This window comes from Notolepis coatsorum (assembly GCF_963971535.1).
Source record: "Notolepis coatsorum genome assembly, chromosome: 5".
Taxonomy (NCBI): domain Eukaryota; kingdom Metazoa; phylum Chordata; class Actinopteri; order Aulopiformes; family Paralepididae; genus Notolepis; species Notolepis coatsorum.
Window position 1 is genome coordinate 16,676,197 of NC_140169.1, and position 17,657 is coordinate 16,693,853.

General features: G+C 52.0%; 1 protein-coding gene across 1 annotated transcript in view; it reads right to left on the bottom strand.

Moving 5' to 3' along the window:
* Positions 1-17,657, bottom strand: part of marco (macrophage receptor with collagenous structure) — a 99,629-nt gene that overhangs the window by 41,977 nt on the left and 39,995 nt on the right. The window contains exons 7-8 of the mRNA XM_084314799.1: positions 9,100-9,207; positions 7,329-7,373 (exon numbers count right to left, since the gene is read on the bottom strand). Of these exons, the coding sequence (XP_084170925.1) occupies positions 7,329-7,373; positions 9,100-9,207 (153 nt within the window). The remainder of the gene's footprint in view (positions 1-7,328; positions 7,374-9,099; positions 9,208-17,657) is intronic.

Genomic DNA, 17,657 nt, shown 5'->3' on the forward strand with positions numbered 1-17,657 from the left:
TGCAGATTCTGCCTAGTTCCGAGCTGAGGTAAGTTACCTTAACAAGAGGTAAGTTAGCTCAGTATAGTTCTGTTCCGTTAGGGGCTCTGCTTGGCATCACTACTGCACTCCCTCGCGTACGTGCACGCGTACTGAATAAACTTCCACAAATATACCTTTAATACCAGTATTAGTCTGAACACACCCCTCATCAGCTTACCTTCATAAGCAGGTGTGTGGTCACCTGCTCTCCTCCTTCTCGCTTTCACCACAAGGAAGTGCCTCGGTAGTACCCCACTTGACGTGTTGTTAGTTGAAAAGAGTTGTGACTGGTTTACATTGTGCTTAATCTTTTCTTCTCTCACATTCGTTGTACAAGAAAAGGTTTGGGTCATAATGTATTCCGCGGAGAGTAGACCCGCTAGACCTACTCTTCACCACCGGTTCTCCATTCCCACCTCCGTTGTGCGCCTCGGTGCTGGGCTGTTGCCACTCTCGTGGTTGCCGACCCAGCCCGGGAGACTGCCGGTGGATAGTTTTCCTCACCGAAGAGCCGAGGGGTCGGTGCCGTCGCTCCGGCGATGGCCTGATCTCGACTCTGGTTCCTCTGGTTCTGGGGAATCGCCCGTTGGTGAACGGGGGGTTGTTCTGGAGCCGGAGGATTTGCGACGCAAACTTTTCGCGTCTGCTCGCTCGCGTCGCAAGATGGTGGCGTGCAGACGCGAACGGCCTGGGTTTGGGGAGCTGCTGGAGACCAGCGAAGATGCGTCCGGCTCGGGATTTCCGATGGAGACTGAGGACTTCATGGACGAGGCGGACGGATTTTTGTTTGAAGGCCCCGTGGAGGAGAGTATCCCTCCTCAGGAGACCCCGGAGGGGGGGGAAATGGCTCCATGGGGCGCCCTGTTCGGGGATGTCGAGGAACCACCTTGGCCTCAGCGGCAGGATGCCCTATTGTCGGCCGCATCGGATTGTGGCTCCTTGACCAGTCGCAGCCTGCTGTATGTGAGGGATGCGGGGTCGGTGGAGGAAGGTTCGCAGGGGGAACTGCGGGCCTTGTTTCCCGAGCTCATGGCGGTAGCCGCCGCCGCAAACGGTGTGCCGCTGCCGCTGCCATTGCCTGCACCTGTCCCTGATGACCTCATAGGCCATCCCTGGCAGCGTCCCCCAGTGAGAGGGGTGGACATTGTCTACCCATTTTTCCCATCGATGGGGGCCTATGTTCGTCGGGGTCAGGCGGTGGCCAACATCATGGGACTAACTCCTACCTACGTACCAGTTACGCAGGTAGCAGGGTTGGTCAAAGGTATGGGGGAGGGCGTGCCTCGGCTTGACAGTCCGATGGCCGCGCTCCTCTGTCCGGATATGGTGTGGGAGCCACTGTGCAAGCCGGTCCTCCAGGGGAAATCGGCTAGGCGATTGGCTTATTGGGGTGACCAGTCATTTATCGCTGGTACACAATCGCTGGCTGCGGCGTCTAACATCGCCCACCTGGCTAGATTTGTATCGGGGATAATGACGGGCGGCACGGATCTGACCGAGGTGAAATGCGATCAGATCACCCAGGCTGCGGGAGCTGTCCTGCATCTTTCCCAGGTGCTGGCCATAGCCATGGGGAAAGTGCGCGCCCTGGCCACCCTGGGCCAGCGTCACATTTGGCTGGAGCAGGCCCGTGTGCCAGAGAGGAAGAGAGCTCCTCTTCTGACGGCCGCCCTCTCCGACGCTGGCCTGTTCGGGAAGGCCCTGCGGTTGATGACCTCAACGTGCAGAGAGATGGCAGAGGAGAGATCCATCCTCCAACCCCATTTTCCGCCTCCCGTCCTTGCCGGTGGAGGCAGAAGGCTTCCGCGACGTCGAGCTGTCTCCGTCGCTGCTACCACTGCCTCCGCCGCCGCTGCTGGCCCTGCCAAGAGGGCCAGGGGACGAAACGGCGCTTCTGCCACTGCCGGCCCATCCCAGACCGGAGGAGACGGTAGGGAACGTTGTGTCCAGCAGACTGTAACCTACCGTCCCTCCGGGGCTCCCCGGGGTGGCAAGACTCGAGCGGCGCGAGGTGGCAGACGCCGTTAGGAGTGACTTTTTCCCCTCTGTGTCCCCTCTCCTACACCCTCCCCGGCCCCTCTGTGATTTTGTGCCTTGACATTATTTAATTAGTAATAATAAAAAAAGTTCCCCGACGGAGGGGGACTGTGTTTTGGCCGAACAAACTGTGTGTTTCTTCAAACAAATCATATGGTGGGGCTGTGTATATATGAATCTGCCCTTTTTTACGTTGTGGGGTGAGTTGTGTTGTGATTACGAGGTTAAGCAAGGTCTGCAACGTACACTCGGTAATAGGTTCTATTTAGCTTGATGCTCCACATGCAGCTAGAACTGGTGTTATTCCATTGCTTTGACTAAGTATATGTGTTTTCACAATGCTGTGTTGTTTAGTTGCAGTAATACTCGTACGCACACATTTCACGGCATAGCCGCTTACTCTCGTTCAGCGTTTTTTCCTATGTATGACATAGGCAACGGGTATAGGATTCACGCACAGGCGACTTGTGTTTTGTTGTAAAACCTTTTACACTTTTTGTGGGTAGCGGGCATTGTATTAGCTTCGCTATGCTTTGTTTTTCAAGATGGCTACGGTTGTTTTTCTGTGTGTAGGGATAAAGGGTGTGTTTTCGGGAGGGGGTGTCGAATAAACCCCTCCTTCCCCACTTGATTGGTTTAGGGGATTTTTGATCTTTTCTGCTGAGCCAGTCAGGGCCAAGCCAGTGCTTGACAGGGGGGGGGGGGGGGGGGGGGGGGGAGGGGTATTCTACCGACTCCTGTTACATGACAGGATCCGGTAGGTTTTCCCCGCCCGTTGTAGCATTGTTGCTATGGCGACGCCTTCCATGGGCTGGTGTCTTAAAGATGTCGAGGTTGGGCGCAGGGCTCACAGGCCTGCTGCGCCCGGTTTATACGGGTGATGCCGTGCCGACCTGTACGCGTCCGATCTCGTCGGATCTCGGCCGCTGTGCGGGTTGGTCTTGGTTGGTACTTGGTTGGGTGACCTCCTGGGAATACCGAGTGCGGGGTGCTGGGGCTGGTCTTCCATTTTTACGCTCTTCTCTTGCGTTTGGCGCTGAGGGGCCTGTTGGGGTGGTTTTTACCTCCTCGGGGGACCCTGTGCTCCCCGTATCACCGGGCCCGGTCCGGGGTGATGCTCGTTGACCCGTAGGCCCGGGATAGCCCTGTTGGAAACCAGAACGCGGGCTGCGGCGGTGCCGCAGATGTGTTTTGGGGTTTCTTTCCTGAGGGGTTATGGGACCAACCATTGCATGGGGTAATGCCTGGGTGGTTGGTTCTCTGGTGTGTTGCTGCAGTGTCAACTCCCGGTTCTCCGGTTGAGGGTGCCCCTGCACGTTCATGACGTCTGCCGATCGTATGGGTTTTTTCTGTGGGCAGCTGTCAGGGGTCGAGTGGTCTAAGGATCCCACTTCTGACATGCTGTTTAAAGGCTTAGTTATGCGACAACGCCAGTTTACGCCCCTTCCGCCGGGGCGGCTGTTTTCAGCTGTCCTTTCTGGCGCCTGCCTCGTCCGCAGTTTCCAGGCTTGGGTTGACAGCCTGTTGCCTGGTCTTTTTCCCTGGTGCGCTGCCTGCTTCCTTGGTTAACTCTTGTGTGTTATGACCATGCTGTCTGCCTGTTGCAGGGCCTGTGTTTCAGGCGGTGTGCTGTTGGGGAGGACAGGGCCCGCTCGGCTGAGGGGCCTTTGTCCGAATGCGCTGGCGATGTGGGGGGCGGGGTCACTAGGTGCCCACCTGGTGGGGTCTTGATGCTGGCATCATGGACTTCTCCGGGCCCCCATTCCAGGGAGTCCAGTCCTTTTGGTGGGTCTGGGTCTTCCTTCGCGCTCCGCTGCTACGGCCTTGCCACGGGGTTGGGTTTGCCCTTGACCCCGTGATTCTGGGGCCAGTGACGAGGTTGTTTCCTACGTTCGTTCCCGGGTGGCATGCGGGTTGTGCGTGGGTGTAGTCGTGGGGTCAAGCCACGGTCTGCTCACCCTGTGCGTTGGGCTGCTTGAGTGCCTCTTCGCACGGTCGGGTCCGTCGCCCTCCCGTGAAGCCCCTAATAGGGGGGATGCCCTCCATTAGGGGGGGTCGGGGGGGCTCGGCCCTCCCTGTTCTGATGGTTGTGGGGGGCTGTCAGCGGGGTGTATTTGTCAGCCAGCGGCTCCGCTTGGCCTCCCTTTGTGCAGTAGTGATGCCAAGCAGAGCCCCTAACGGAACAGAACGTTAGGTTATGGCTATAACCAAGTTCTGTTAGTTAGGGGTGACGCTTGGCATCAGACGGCCGCTGCAGCCCTTGACCTCACCTTGTGGTGAAAGCTTGGGTAGGAGGAGAGCAGGTGACCACACACCTGCTTATGAAGGTAAGCTGATGAGGGGTGTGGTCAGACTAATACTGGTATTAAAGGTATATTTGTGGAAGTTTATTCAGTACGCGTGCACGTACGCGAGGGAGTGCAGTAGTAGGGCGGGCCATACTTTTATTTTTTTGGAAAATCAATCGAGTGGGGTGTCTAAAATATGTGTTTTTTTGTGGGGAATTCAAATATGGGATTCTTTTTCTAATCGGATAACTCCTACCTACATTGTTTTGGATTTCAAAATGGCCGATTTGACCATTTTTCACCCCTTGGCCATGCATGGATGCCAACATGAATCTGAAGGAAATCCTAACATGCAAGGTATCTAAATGATGTGTTTCTTAATGGGGAATTCAAATGTGAGTTCATTTTTGGGATAGGATAACTCTAACCTACATCATTTTGGATTTCAAAATGGCCGATTTTACCATTTTTCACCCCTTGGCCATACATGGATGCCAACATGAATCTGAAGGAAATCCTAACATGCAAGGTGTCTAAATGATGTGTTTCTTAATGGGGAATTCAAATATGAGGTAATCTTTGGGATAGGATAAATATAACCTGCATAATTTTGGATTTCAAAATGGCTGATTTTACCATTTGAACCCATTGGTATTGTATTACAAAATTGCAAAGACAAAAAATATATGGGAAATCATTTATAATGACAAAGCCATCAAATGTATTAACAAGTGAACTGTATATAACTGGATACAACTCCAAAGATCAATAATAATAATACTAACAATAATAAATTGTATTTGTAATGCACACAAACACCTAAGTGCTAAATCTCGATCTCCTGACTTCTTGAACTTTGCCAGGTTCCAATATCTTGATTGGACTCATTCTTGGATGGCAAGATCTCCTACTGTACTGCTTTAGCCACCAACCTACAAACACAAACTTAAAGTCAACGTCAGCCATAAATAGGTGAGCTCTTTCCAGAACTACTCAACAGAAACCTCTGTAACCATTTAAACAAACGTCTCAATGTATTGAGAAAATCCATGGGGCTCCATCCCCTGCCTTTCCAATGTTTTAAGAAGATAGAGGATTGATGGAGCCCCATGGATTTTCTCAATACATTGAGACGTTTGTTAAAATGGTTACAGAGGTTTCTGCTGAGTAGTTCTGGAAAGAGCTCACCTATTTATGGCTGACGTTGACTTTAAGTTTGTGTTTGTAGGTTGGTGGCTAAAGCAGTACAGTAGGAGATCTTGCCATCCAAGAATGAGTCCAATCAAGATATTGGAACCTGGCAAAGTTCAAGAAGTCAGGAGATCGAGATTTAGCACTTAGGTGTTTGTGTGCATTACAAATACAATTTATTATTGTTAGTATTATTATTATTGATCTTTGGAGTTGTATCCAGTTATATACAGTTCAATTGTTAATACATTTGATGGCTTTGTCATTATAAATGATATCCCATATATTTTTTATCTTTGCAATTTTGTAATACAATACCAATGGGTTCAAATGGTAAAATCAGCCATTTTGAAATCCAAAATTATGCAGGTTATATTTATCCTATCCCAAAAATGACCTCATATTTGAATTCCCCATTAAGAAACACATCATTTAGACACCTTGCATGTTAGGATTTCCTTCAGATACATGTTGGCATCCATGTATGGCCAAGGGGTGAAAAATGGTCAAATCGGCCATTTTGAAATCCAAAATGATGTAGGTAGGTGTTATCCGATTAGAAAAATAATCCCATATTTGAATTCCCCACAAAAAAACACATATTTTAGACACCCCACTCGATTGATTTTTCAAAAAAAAAAAAGTATGGCCCGCCCTAGTGCAGTAGTGATGCCAAGCGTCACCCCTAACTAACAGAACTTGGTTATAGCCATAACCTAACGTTAGTTGGTTCAAATGTAATTAGATGCAAATTAGAGAAGGCTGGACGTGAGCCCTGAGTGGACAAAAATACAGGGAAGTATTAGTAATTAGACCAATCAGTAGAGAATAGGAGTGGTTATATTCTAGTTAGTATATAAGAACAGTTATTTCAGAGAGAGGGCCTCTCTTTGCTCCTGCTCTTGCTTTTGCTCTTCTACTTGATGAACTGACATTGTGTGTGTGTTAGAAGGACTGGAGCCAAGCGTGACTTAACTTTTGTCAACTGAACCTATTTTGAAATAAAGCATCATCTGAAATTATAGAAGTATACAGAACTCTCTTTTCTCTTTTCATCGACTGAACACAAGTATTTGGTATCAGGTATAAAGTGGAGCTGCTACACTGACGATGAACTAGCAAGTGGTGATTTTTCAGACCTACAGAATGTTTAAGTTTTTATATCTAATGATATATAATATATAGTGCTTTATTCTAGACAGTGTTATCAGTTCTGAAACAGGAAATGCACCCATGTACTCAAAATATTCCTCTGGGTGCTCTCTGTGTCATTTCAACCCTAGCCTCGCATTGCCATACCTCTCTCCACACTATGTTAGTGCTGGAGAGAGGTCTGGCTGAACCTATTATCATTCCTCTATAGGGGAAAAAAACACTCTGACTTGTTTGTATTTCTTTAAACCAATTTCACATACTGTGTGGCTCTGATATAGTAGCCTTCTCACAGTCCTAAAGTAAGTATAGTGCAGTGCCCATGACGTGTCTGTTTGGAACGGGCCCTAGAACTCAGACCATGGTACTCGGTAAGTAAGCTAATGTTTATGCATCGACTACACTACAGGCAAGTATTTCATATGACTTAAGGAAAAAATATAAAATAAACGATCCCTTTAATGTTAAATGTGAGCAGTGTATGTTCCTTGTTCTCTAAATGTATGCACACACGCACTCACACACACACACAGGCAAGCACACACACACTCACACACACAGGCAAGCACACATATGCACGTGTACGCACACGCACTCACGCATGCACGCACGCACACACACACAATTACTAGGACTTACCAGCCGGTCCAGGATGGCCCATAGTTCCGTTGGCCCCAGATGGACCTGAAACATTGAAACCGTTTTAAACCAAAGTCTCTCTCAAGAGAAGCCATCTTGATAACGGCAGCCAGTAAGACTCACGAGACCTCACCCTTTCTACACACACTTCCACTAGTTTCTGCCAGGACATAGTCCTTAGTTACCATGGCAACCACTTACCTGCAGACATCATTATTAGCTTTAAACAGGAGGCAGAGCGGTCGTCTGGTTAAATCTAGTTTGGTTAAGGCTGCTCCCAACTTCACACCTAACCCCTAACTGCAAAGAGGTGTTTGTGTGTGTTTTTAGTTTTGTTTCATTTGTCACATAAGGTACATGTACATTATAGTGAAGTACATGGTTGTGTTTGACCCTCCTGAGATTGAGATCACAACTACACATTCACACACTGGTTGGACTAGATCACCCCCTACACCGAGCCAGACTGATTGAATTACCATGTTAATGTCTGGGACGAAAGTCATTATTTTGTTATCAAAGAAATGTATTGTGATTATGTTACAGTATGTGGGCCAGTCGACTCCGGTACTAGGTACGGGGGTCGAGAAAATGCTTATATACCGAACTGTCTCGACATTAGGACACATACGACAGGAGATCGAGCTGTGTGTGTCACTGAGAGATTCTTTATATCCTGTGAACCGATTCTACCACGACTGCTATGCTGAATAAATCAACTGGAGAAATCTGAAAACCATTACATTTCAACCTGTATCCAGCGTACCTACTTTCTTGCCGTGAATTGGTAATTTGCCTTTGTCGTTTACAAAGTCACAGACTATTTGTAACTTCACTAGCATGCAGATGGAGGCAGAGCGGAGGGTGGAGTTGAACAATGTCCGGCAGCGTGGGTACATGAATAGAGCTCCGGACTCATGATCGGAAGATCACCGGTTCGAGCCCCGGTCAAGGCCGTTGTCCAAAAGTGGTGTTGTTGTCCAGCAGGGAGCACTGGACTTGTCAGTAACATTGCCCCTGTTACGGTGATAGGGACACCATACAGCTGCGAGTGCCGTCCTTCGGATGAGATGCTAAAGTGAGGTCCTGACTGAATTTGGTCGTTAAAAAACCCAGGGTGCCTATCGCAAAGAGTAGGGGGTTCCCCGACGGGTTCCCAATCAGGTCTCTGACATCAAGGCCACCTAATCATCCCTTCCCCTTAATTGGCTGATATCAATCCCTGTCTCCTGAGCTGTTCAGCCATTGTGTAGTGTGATGTGTGCCTGGTGCCAGTGTATGGCAGCCATTGAGCCTGTGTAGCCAAAGGTTGGGTGCTACCAGTGGTGGTGAAGGAGGCAATTTCCACCATACATTGTGGGGAGCGCTTTGAGTCTGAGAAAAGCGCTATATAAATGTAATGAATTTTTATTATTATTATTATTATTATTATTATTATTATTATTATTATTATTATTATTATTATTATTATTATTATTATTATTATTATTATTATTATTATTATTATTATTATTATTATTATTATTATTATTAACAATTAATGAGAGTGAGCGAGTGAGCCAGTGACTAAGTGAACCAGTGAGTGGGTGAGTGAGTGAGTGAGTGAGTGAGTGAGTGAGTGAGTGAGTGAGTGAGTGAGTGAGTGAGTGAGTGAGTGAGTGAGTGAGTGAGTGAGTGAGTGAGTGAGTGAGTGAGTGAGTAATATTGCTTGTCTATGAGGTGCTTCACATCTTAAAAACAACTAGTATAATAATCATAATAATAATCCTACCTGAGAGACCAGGTGGTCCTTGCTCTCCAGGGGGTCCCTGGGTGCCTGTGTCCCCCTTCTCTCCCATGGGGCCCTCGGCCCCGGCAGGCCCCGTCTGACCAATGACACCTGGAATGAAACATGATGATACAGTTGGATTGTGTCATCTACTGCTCAACACATAGATACACTTACACAAGTACATACACAACTACTACTACTACTATCATGAGTCGCTAAAGTTAAAAGGATGTGTATTAGTGATAATCAAGCAAGAGGCCCAATAAGATGTTAGATCATAATATGAAAAACAATGTTTATTTGTTTGTTTATTTATCCCCATTAGTGTTATGGTTTGACACCGACCCCAAACGCAACGACACAAGAGAGTTGATTCAGAGTTGCCAAAAACAAGGGCTTGTTTATTTACACTAAATAAACAGCATAAACTTGGTAGAGAACAAACAAAGACTGGGATACAAGCATAGATGAATGTTGCTGCTCTGCAGCTTCTCCCGGGATGGTTCGTCTGGGGAAGCAGATGGTGACGTCAGAGCCGCTCTGCAGATTTCTCTCGGCAGATCTCCGAGGTGGTAAACGGGACCGAGAGGGAGAGAGGGAGCGGGTTAGCTCAGAGTACAGTTGGGAACAAAGCAGGTGACATGAGAAGTGACTTGTCCCAAAAACAGAGTAATCCAAGTGACTGAATCTTCGGTGTATATACACACTGTGAGTAACGTCCCAAACACAAATCCACGTGATTGAATCTTCGGTGCAAATAAACACTGTGAGCGAAGTCCCAATAATTATCCAAGTGACAATATCTTCGGTGTGAATACACACAGTGAGCGAAGTCCCAATACAATTCCAAGTGATAATATCTTCGGTGTGAATACACACAGAGAGCGATGTTAAGGCCAAATATTATCCCAATGAACAATCCAAAAAAGCTGACACTGGGTGAGTGACAGTCTGATAAAAAGCAGGATATCTTCAGTGTCTTTAAACACACGAAAAACGAATAGGAGCAAAGACAGTCATAAAACTCACCCAGGCGCTGTGCGTAAAGAGAGTAGGATCAAAAGGGGCGAGCGCGTCGCCACGGGGAACTGGTTGTCCAAGCGGAATACTGCTTGAATATCCTGGAGGCAAAGCACAGGGAAAAACAGCAGGCAAGGAAGGAACGGCGAATGCTAATGAAATATCAAAACGATCCAACAAAACTTGAATGGGGAAACGGGGTATAAATAATCAAAGGAATGCTTAATTGACAAGCTGTGACAGCTACGGGATGAGATTGACAAGCGTGTGGTTGGGGAAGCACCAATCAAACAGCGTCTATGGGAAGAAGCGTGTGAATAGGGGAATGCAATTGATTACCAGAAAATTAAAAGAACAGAGCGAGTAGGCTTAAAGGAACAGAGCGAGTAGGTGAGCAACGGACAAAAACGTCACAGTACCCCCCCCTCCACGGGAGCCACCCGGCGACCAGGCCGACCCGGCTCGTCAGGATGGGCACGATGGAAGTCAGTGATCAAGCCGGGATCCACGATGAGCTGTCGGGAGACCCAGCTCCGCTCCTCAGGGCCGTAACCCTCCCAGTCCACTAGGTACTGGAACCCCCGACCCCGCCGTCGAACGCCCATCAACCGGCGGACCTGCCACTGGGGGTGACCATCCACCATCTCGGGAGGCGGAGGATCAGGAGCTGGAGGCATCAGGGGACTGAGGGAGACGGGCTTAACCCGGGAGACATGGAAAACGGGGTGAATGTGCATGGACGCAGGAAGTTTCAGACGCAGGGCCGCCGGACTGAGTACCTTCAGGACCTCGAAAGGTCAGACGAAACGGGGGTTAAGCTTCTTGGCCGAGGACCGAAGCGGGAGGTCCTTCGCGGAGAGCCACACCCTCTGCCCAGGGTGGTAAATCGGCGCAGGAACCCGGAGCAGCGCGGTCCTGGTGATCTCCCAGACCCGTCGGCAGCGGTCGAGGTGGACCTGCACGGAGGGAACTGCCACTTCCGTCTCCTGTGCGTGGAAAAGAGGGGGTTGGTAGCCCAGGGAAACTTCAAATGGTGAGAGGCCGGTGGCGGAACTGACCATGGAATTGATGGAGTACTCAACCCAGGGAAGGAAACGGCTCCAGGAAGCTGGTCTCTCGGCTGCCACAAACCGAAGAGCAGACTCCACGCTCTGGTTCATCCTCTCCGTTTGTCCGTTAGTCTGGGGATGATAACCAGAGGAAAGACTGACCGTCGCCCCCAATCCCTTGCAAAAAGCCCGCCATACCTGGGAGGTGAACTGGGGCCCCCGGTCAGAGACGATGTCCTGGGGAAAACCATGAAGGCGGAACACGTGGTGAGTCATGAGGTCCGCCGTCTCGGCCGCCGAGGGAAGCTTGGAAAGGGCCACGAGGTGAACCCCCTTGCTGAATCGATCCACCACGGTCAGAAGGCAAGTGTTCCCCTGGGAGGAGGGAAGACCTGTGACGAAGTCTAGCGCCACATGTGACCAAGGACGGCTAGGAACGGGAAGTGGCTGTAAAAGCCCGGAGGGTGCCTGGTGCGAGGCCTTACTGCGGGCACAGACCGCGCAGGCCAATACGAACTCCTTGACGTCGTTCCGCATGGTGGGCCACCAGAAACGACGAGCCAGGAAGGAGAACGTGCGATGGACGCCCGGGTGGCAGGCGAACCGGCTGGTATGGCCCCATAGCAGCACCCGGGACCGGACAGAGTCGGGGACGAAGAGACGATGAATCGGAACGTTGCTTGGAGCACGCTGGAAGCGTAGGGCACGTCTAACCACCCCCTCGATGCCCAAGGTGATGGCTCCAACCACCCTGGCCTCCGGGAGGATGGGAGTCGGGTCCTCAGAGGGTGGAGCCCCCTTGGAGTGTAACCGGGACAGGGAGTCGGCCTTCGTGTTGCGGGAACCAGGACGGAAAGTCAGCGAGAAGTCGAACCGGCTGAGGAAACTGGCCCATCTCGCCTGCCGACCGTTGAGGTGCTTGGAAGCCCGGATGAACATCAGGTTCTTGTGGTCCGTCCAGATGGTAAAAGGCACCTCGGCCCCCTCAAGCCAATGACGCCACTCCTCCAACGCAGCCACGACCGCCAGCAGCTCCCGATTGCCGGTGTCGTAGTTCCTCTCGGCAGGGAGGAACCGACGCGAGTAGAAGGCGCAAGGATGTACCTTCTGGTCCGTAGGCGAACGCTGGGATAAGACAGCCCCCAGTCCAGTATCCGAGGCGTCCACCTCTACAATGAACTGTCTCTTGGGGTCAGGGTGGAGCAAGATAGGGGCGGAAGTGAACCTCTTCTTGAGGGAGCGGAACGCAGCACATGCCGCTGGGGACCAGTCGAACGGCAGAGCGGGAGAGGTCAGTCTGGTAAGTGGCTCCGCCACCTGACTGTAGTTCCGGATGAACCTTTGGTAGAAGTTGGCGAACCCGAGGAAACTCTGTAACTCCTTCCGAGTGGTGGGTTCAGGCCAATCCTCCACAGCTTGGATCTTGCGAGGATCCGCTTGGGTCAAGCCCTTCTCAACGATGAAGCCCAGGTAGTCGACGGAGTCGGAGTGGAAACGGCACTTCTCCGCCTTGACGAAGAGCCGATTGTGGAGGAGGCGCTCCAGCACACGGCGGACATGCTGGATGTGCTCCTTGAGGGTCCTGGAGAAGATGAGGATGTCGTCCAGGTACACCACCACGAACACCTCCAGCATGTCACGAAGGACGTCGTTCATGAGTGCCTGGAATACCGCCGGGGCGTTGGTGAGGCCGAACGGCATCACCAGGTACTCGTAGTGGCCCCTGGGGGTCTTGAAGGCGGTCTTCCATTCATCGCCCTCACGGATACGGACAAGATGGTAGGCACTCCGGAGGTCCAGTTTGGTAAAGACGGTAGCCTGGGTGAGTGGCTCGAAGGTGGAGTTCATCAGAGGAAGAGGGTACTTGTTCTTGATGGTGATCTCGTTGAGCTGGCGATAGTCGATGCAGGGTCGAAGGTCCCCGTCCTTCTTCCCAACAAAGAAGAACCCGGCCGCCACCAGGGAGGAGGAAGGCCGAATGAGTCCTGCTTCCAATGACTCAGAGATGTACTGATCCATCGCCTTCTTCTCCGGAACGGTCAGACTGTAAAGGCGGCTGCCGGGAAGGGGAGCCCCTTGGCGGAGGTCGATGGCGCAGTCGTAAGGGCGATGGGGTGGAAGGGCCTGAGCCCTGGACTTACTAAAAATCTCCAAGAGGTCGTGGTACTCGGGAGGTATGGATGAAGAGTCCGGAGGCGACTCACCAGCGGGCCTCCGGGGCGGGGGACAGGACGCCGCCTGCAGACACAGGGCGTGACAGGAGGAGCTCCAGCCCTTGATGGTACCGGAGGACCAGGCGATGTGGGGCTTGTGCAGCGCGAGCCAGGGTCTACCCAGGACCACCGGGACCAGAGGGGATCGGGTGATAAGGAACTGGATTCTCTCAACGTGGTTCCCAGCGATGGTCAGCACGACTGGGCAGGTGCGTTGAGAGATGTCGGCCAGGCGGTGTTGGTCCAATGCAAAGATCTCCAAAGGCCTCACAAGGTCCTCAAGTGGAATGTTGGCTCGGGTAGCAAACTCGAAGTCGAGGAAATTCTCGTCTGCCCCAGAGTCGATGAGTGCCTCCACCGTGGCTCGTTGGTCCGCCCAGGCCAGGGTGACGCTCATCAGATGGCCCGGTGGTGCGCGGCTCTGGGAATGGGAAAAACGGCTCACCAGGATTTCCCGGGGTCTCGGCGAGCCTGGTCTTTTGGCCGGGTGGGGCAGTTGGCGATTCGGTGTCCCTCCCTTCCGCAGTAGAGGCAGAGACCGGACCTGAACCTCGCCTCACGTTCAGCCTGGCTCAGATGAGAGCGTCCCAGCTGCATGGGTTCCTCCTCGCGAACCGAACGGGAGGGTACGCTACCACCAGTCGTGTTGAGGGCAGGGCGACCAGCAGTAACGTCATGAGTACGGGGGGTCCAGGGTCCCTCAGGAGGTAACAGTCGGGTCCTCTCACGCCTTTTCTCCTGGAGGCGTCCGTCGATGCGGATGGCGAGGCTAAACAGGTCCTCGAGGGAGTCAGGCTCCTCCCGGGTAGCGAGCTGGTCCCTGACTCCGTCACTGAGCCCCCTCAAGAAGGTTAGGCGAAGTGCAGGGTCGTTCCATCCACTCTCCACCGCCGCCAGTCGAAACTCCAGGACGTAGTCAGTTACCCCGCTGCTCCCCTGTCGGAAGGTACCCAACCGGGCTCCAGGGTCCAGACCACGGGCTGGATGGTGGAACACCCTGCGGAGCTCAGCCACGAAGTCTGGATAGGAGAAACAAAAATCTGCATCCATTGCCCAGGAGGAAGTGACCCACTGGGCAGCCCGGCCTGAAAGCAAGTTTGTCATATAGGCCACTTGGGCTCCTCTAGAAGTGAATCGACTGGGTTGATGACGGAAAACCAACTCACATTGCATGATGAATGTGGCACACTCCTCGGGATTGCCGTCGAACAGCCGTGGGATGGAGAGACGGGGTTCCCGAGGTGCGGGATCGGGAAGCGTGGGAACTGAACTCCGCCAGCAGCAGCGGAGCCCAAGTGCTCTTAAAGGTAGTCCGTGTGACATTGAGCTACCAAGATAAAGTCATGGACACTTACGCCGTCCTTGATGACGGGTCAGAGAAGACCCTTCTGCTCGCGTCCGCTGCGGCCCAGCTGGGACTGCGGGGGAGCAAGAACGAAATGACGATTCGGACAATAAGAAGAGATTTAAAGACGATAAAGGGCGAGAATGTCTCCTTCACCATCGCAGCAAACGGGCAGCCAGAGCGACGGTACAAGATTACAAATGCTTTCACCAGCCAAGAAATAGGACTATCGCAGTACACCTACCCTGTCACCAAGTTGATGGATAAATATGTGCACCTGCGCCAATTACCTATCCCGCTCATAGACGGCGCTACCCCGACCCTGCTGATAGGCTCCGACCATGCAGAACTCATAGTCCCGATTGACCGGGTCCATACAGGCCCCCGAGGCTGTCCTGCAGCAGTCGAGACCCGCCTAGGGTGGACCCTACAAGGCCCCCTCACTAAATCTCTCAACCGAACAGCAGCCACTAGCTGCTTCCACTCCAGAACGACAGAAGAAGACACCACTCTCCTGCAGCATGTCGAGAGGCTATGGACACTGGAGACAATGCCCTTTAAGAACGAAAAGAAAGATATTCGTTCTAAAGAAGACATTTACGCCATCAACCTACTCGAGCAGGGGACAAAGAGAGTCACAGTCGGCGGAGTGATGAGATACGCAACTCCACTCCTGAGGCGAGAGGGAATGCCAACCTTTCACGCAAAGAAAGACGCCACGGAGCGCTATCTATTGAACACGGAGCGGCGCCTAGCCAAAGACCCCGCTCAAGAGAGTGTGTACCGCGCTGAGATTGAGAAGCTAATCACAGCGGGACACGTAACAAAGATTGACATTAAAGAGGCCGATCAGACGACCGAATCATGGTACGTGCCGCATCACAAGGTCCATCACAACGGCAAGGATCGCATTGTGTTTAACTGCAGCTACCAGATCGGATCCCAAAATCTGAATAAAGAGCTCTTGCCCGGCCCCACACTCGGCCCCTCCCTACTAGGCGTGCTACTGCGCTTCCGCCAGGACAAGGTGGCTATCAGCGGGGATATCAAAGGGATGTTCTTGCAGGTGAGACTAGTAGAGGAGGACAAGCCTCTGCTGCGGTTCCTATGGAGAGAGAAGATCGGAGATGAGAACCCAGCCATCTACCAGTGGGAAGTACTCCCCTTCGGAACCACATGCAGCCCGTGCTGTGCTACATTTGCACTACAGAAACACGTCACAGAGGACCCAACAGCAGATGAAGAGGTCCAACACAGTGTGAAGAACAGTTTCTACGTGGACAACTGTTTACAAAGCGTTTCGACTCAAGAAGAAGCCGAGGCTCTCCTAATCAAGTTACGCGCCTCCCTGATCAAAGGCGGCTTTGATCTCAGGCAGTGGGCCAGCAGTGACCCGCACGTATTGCGCAGCCTCTCCCCCGCGGACAAGGCTGCCAGCAGCGAGACCTGGATGGCGACAATCCCGGGAGAAGCCCAAGAAATGACACTAGGACTAGTCTGGCACTTCAAAACAGACTCGCTCCACTATAGACACAAACCCTTGGCTCCAGAGCAGGGAAGGTCGACGGCGATACCGACCACCAGACGGAGTGTGTACAGAACACTCGCCAGACAATATGACCCGTTGGGATGTATTCTACCTTACACCACCAGGGCAAAGATGATTGTACGAGCACTATGGGACAAGGACCAGGGCTGGGACGACCCAATACCCGCACACCTTGCCTCAACATGGAGAGAGTGGGAGACGGAACTCCGCTCACTCCCAGGCGTCAATATACGCCGCAGCTACTTCCCATCCACAGTGAGGCCAGAGACATGCGAGATTGACCTACACGTCTTCAGCGACGCCTCCGAAGGAGCCTACGGATCGGTGGCCTACCTGCGTGCCCAAGAGAAGGGAGGAAAGATACACACTGCTTTCATCCTGGCCCGCTCAAGAATAGCCCCACGTAAGCAACAATCTATCCCACGTCTAGAGCTCTGCGCAGCCCTAGCAGGAGCGCACCTAGCCACGTTAATCCAACGTGAACTCACCATTCCGGTGCACAGAACAATCTTGTGGTCAGATTCCACGACAGTACTCACATGGATCAAGTCTGATTCATGCAGATACAAAGTCTTCGTGGGAGTCAGAGTCACCGAGATTCAAGAGTTAACAGAAGAAGCGAGCTGGCGGTATGTGGACACCAAACACAACCCAGCTGACGTCATCACCCGGGGAATGTCTCTGGATGACCTAACCCGTCGCAACATCTACAGCGACGGACCAGAATTCCTCAAGCTCCCGGAAGGAGATTGGCCTACGCCCACCCCGCGGGAAGCAAGTAACGAGGAGGCTGAGAACAAGAAACCTATGTTCTGTGGACTGAGCACTGTCGCCTCCACAGACCCCAACATAGATGACTGCATTACCCTAGAGAGTGCGCAGCAAAGAACATTCCTGCGGCACCACCCAGAGATTCAGTCCACCACTGACATGTCAGCAGCTGACTACGAAGAAGCAGAACTTCTTCTACTACAAGGAGCCCAGAGAGACTCGTTCCCCGATGAGCTAGACTGTCTACAGGGAGGAAACCCCGTCCCATCAGACAGCAGACTGATTCACCTGGCACCAGAGAGTGACGCCCATAATCTCATCAGAGTGGGTGGTCGCCTGCGGAGAGCCCCCGATCTACCAGATGACATTAAGTACCCGATCGTCTTGAACAGCCGACACAAGGTCACAGAGCTGATCATAAAGAAATACGACGAGGATGTACACCACGCAGGAGCAGAGAGAGTCTTCGCGGAGATCAGACGTCGTTATTGGATATTGCAAGGGAGAGAAGCAGTACGGCGCTTCCAGCGAACCTGTCTAGACTGCCGTAAGTGGCGCGCGCAGCCCAGCATACCACGGATGGCTGACTTACCCCCCTGTCGCCTCCGAAT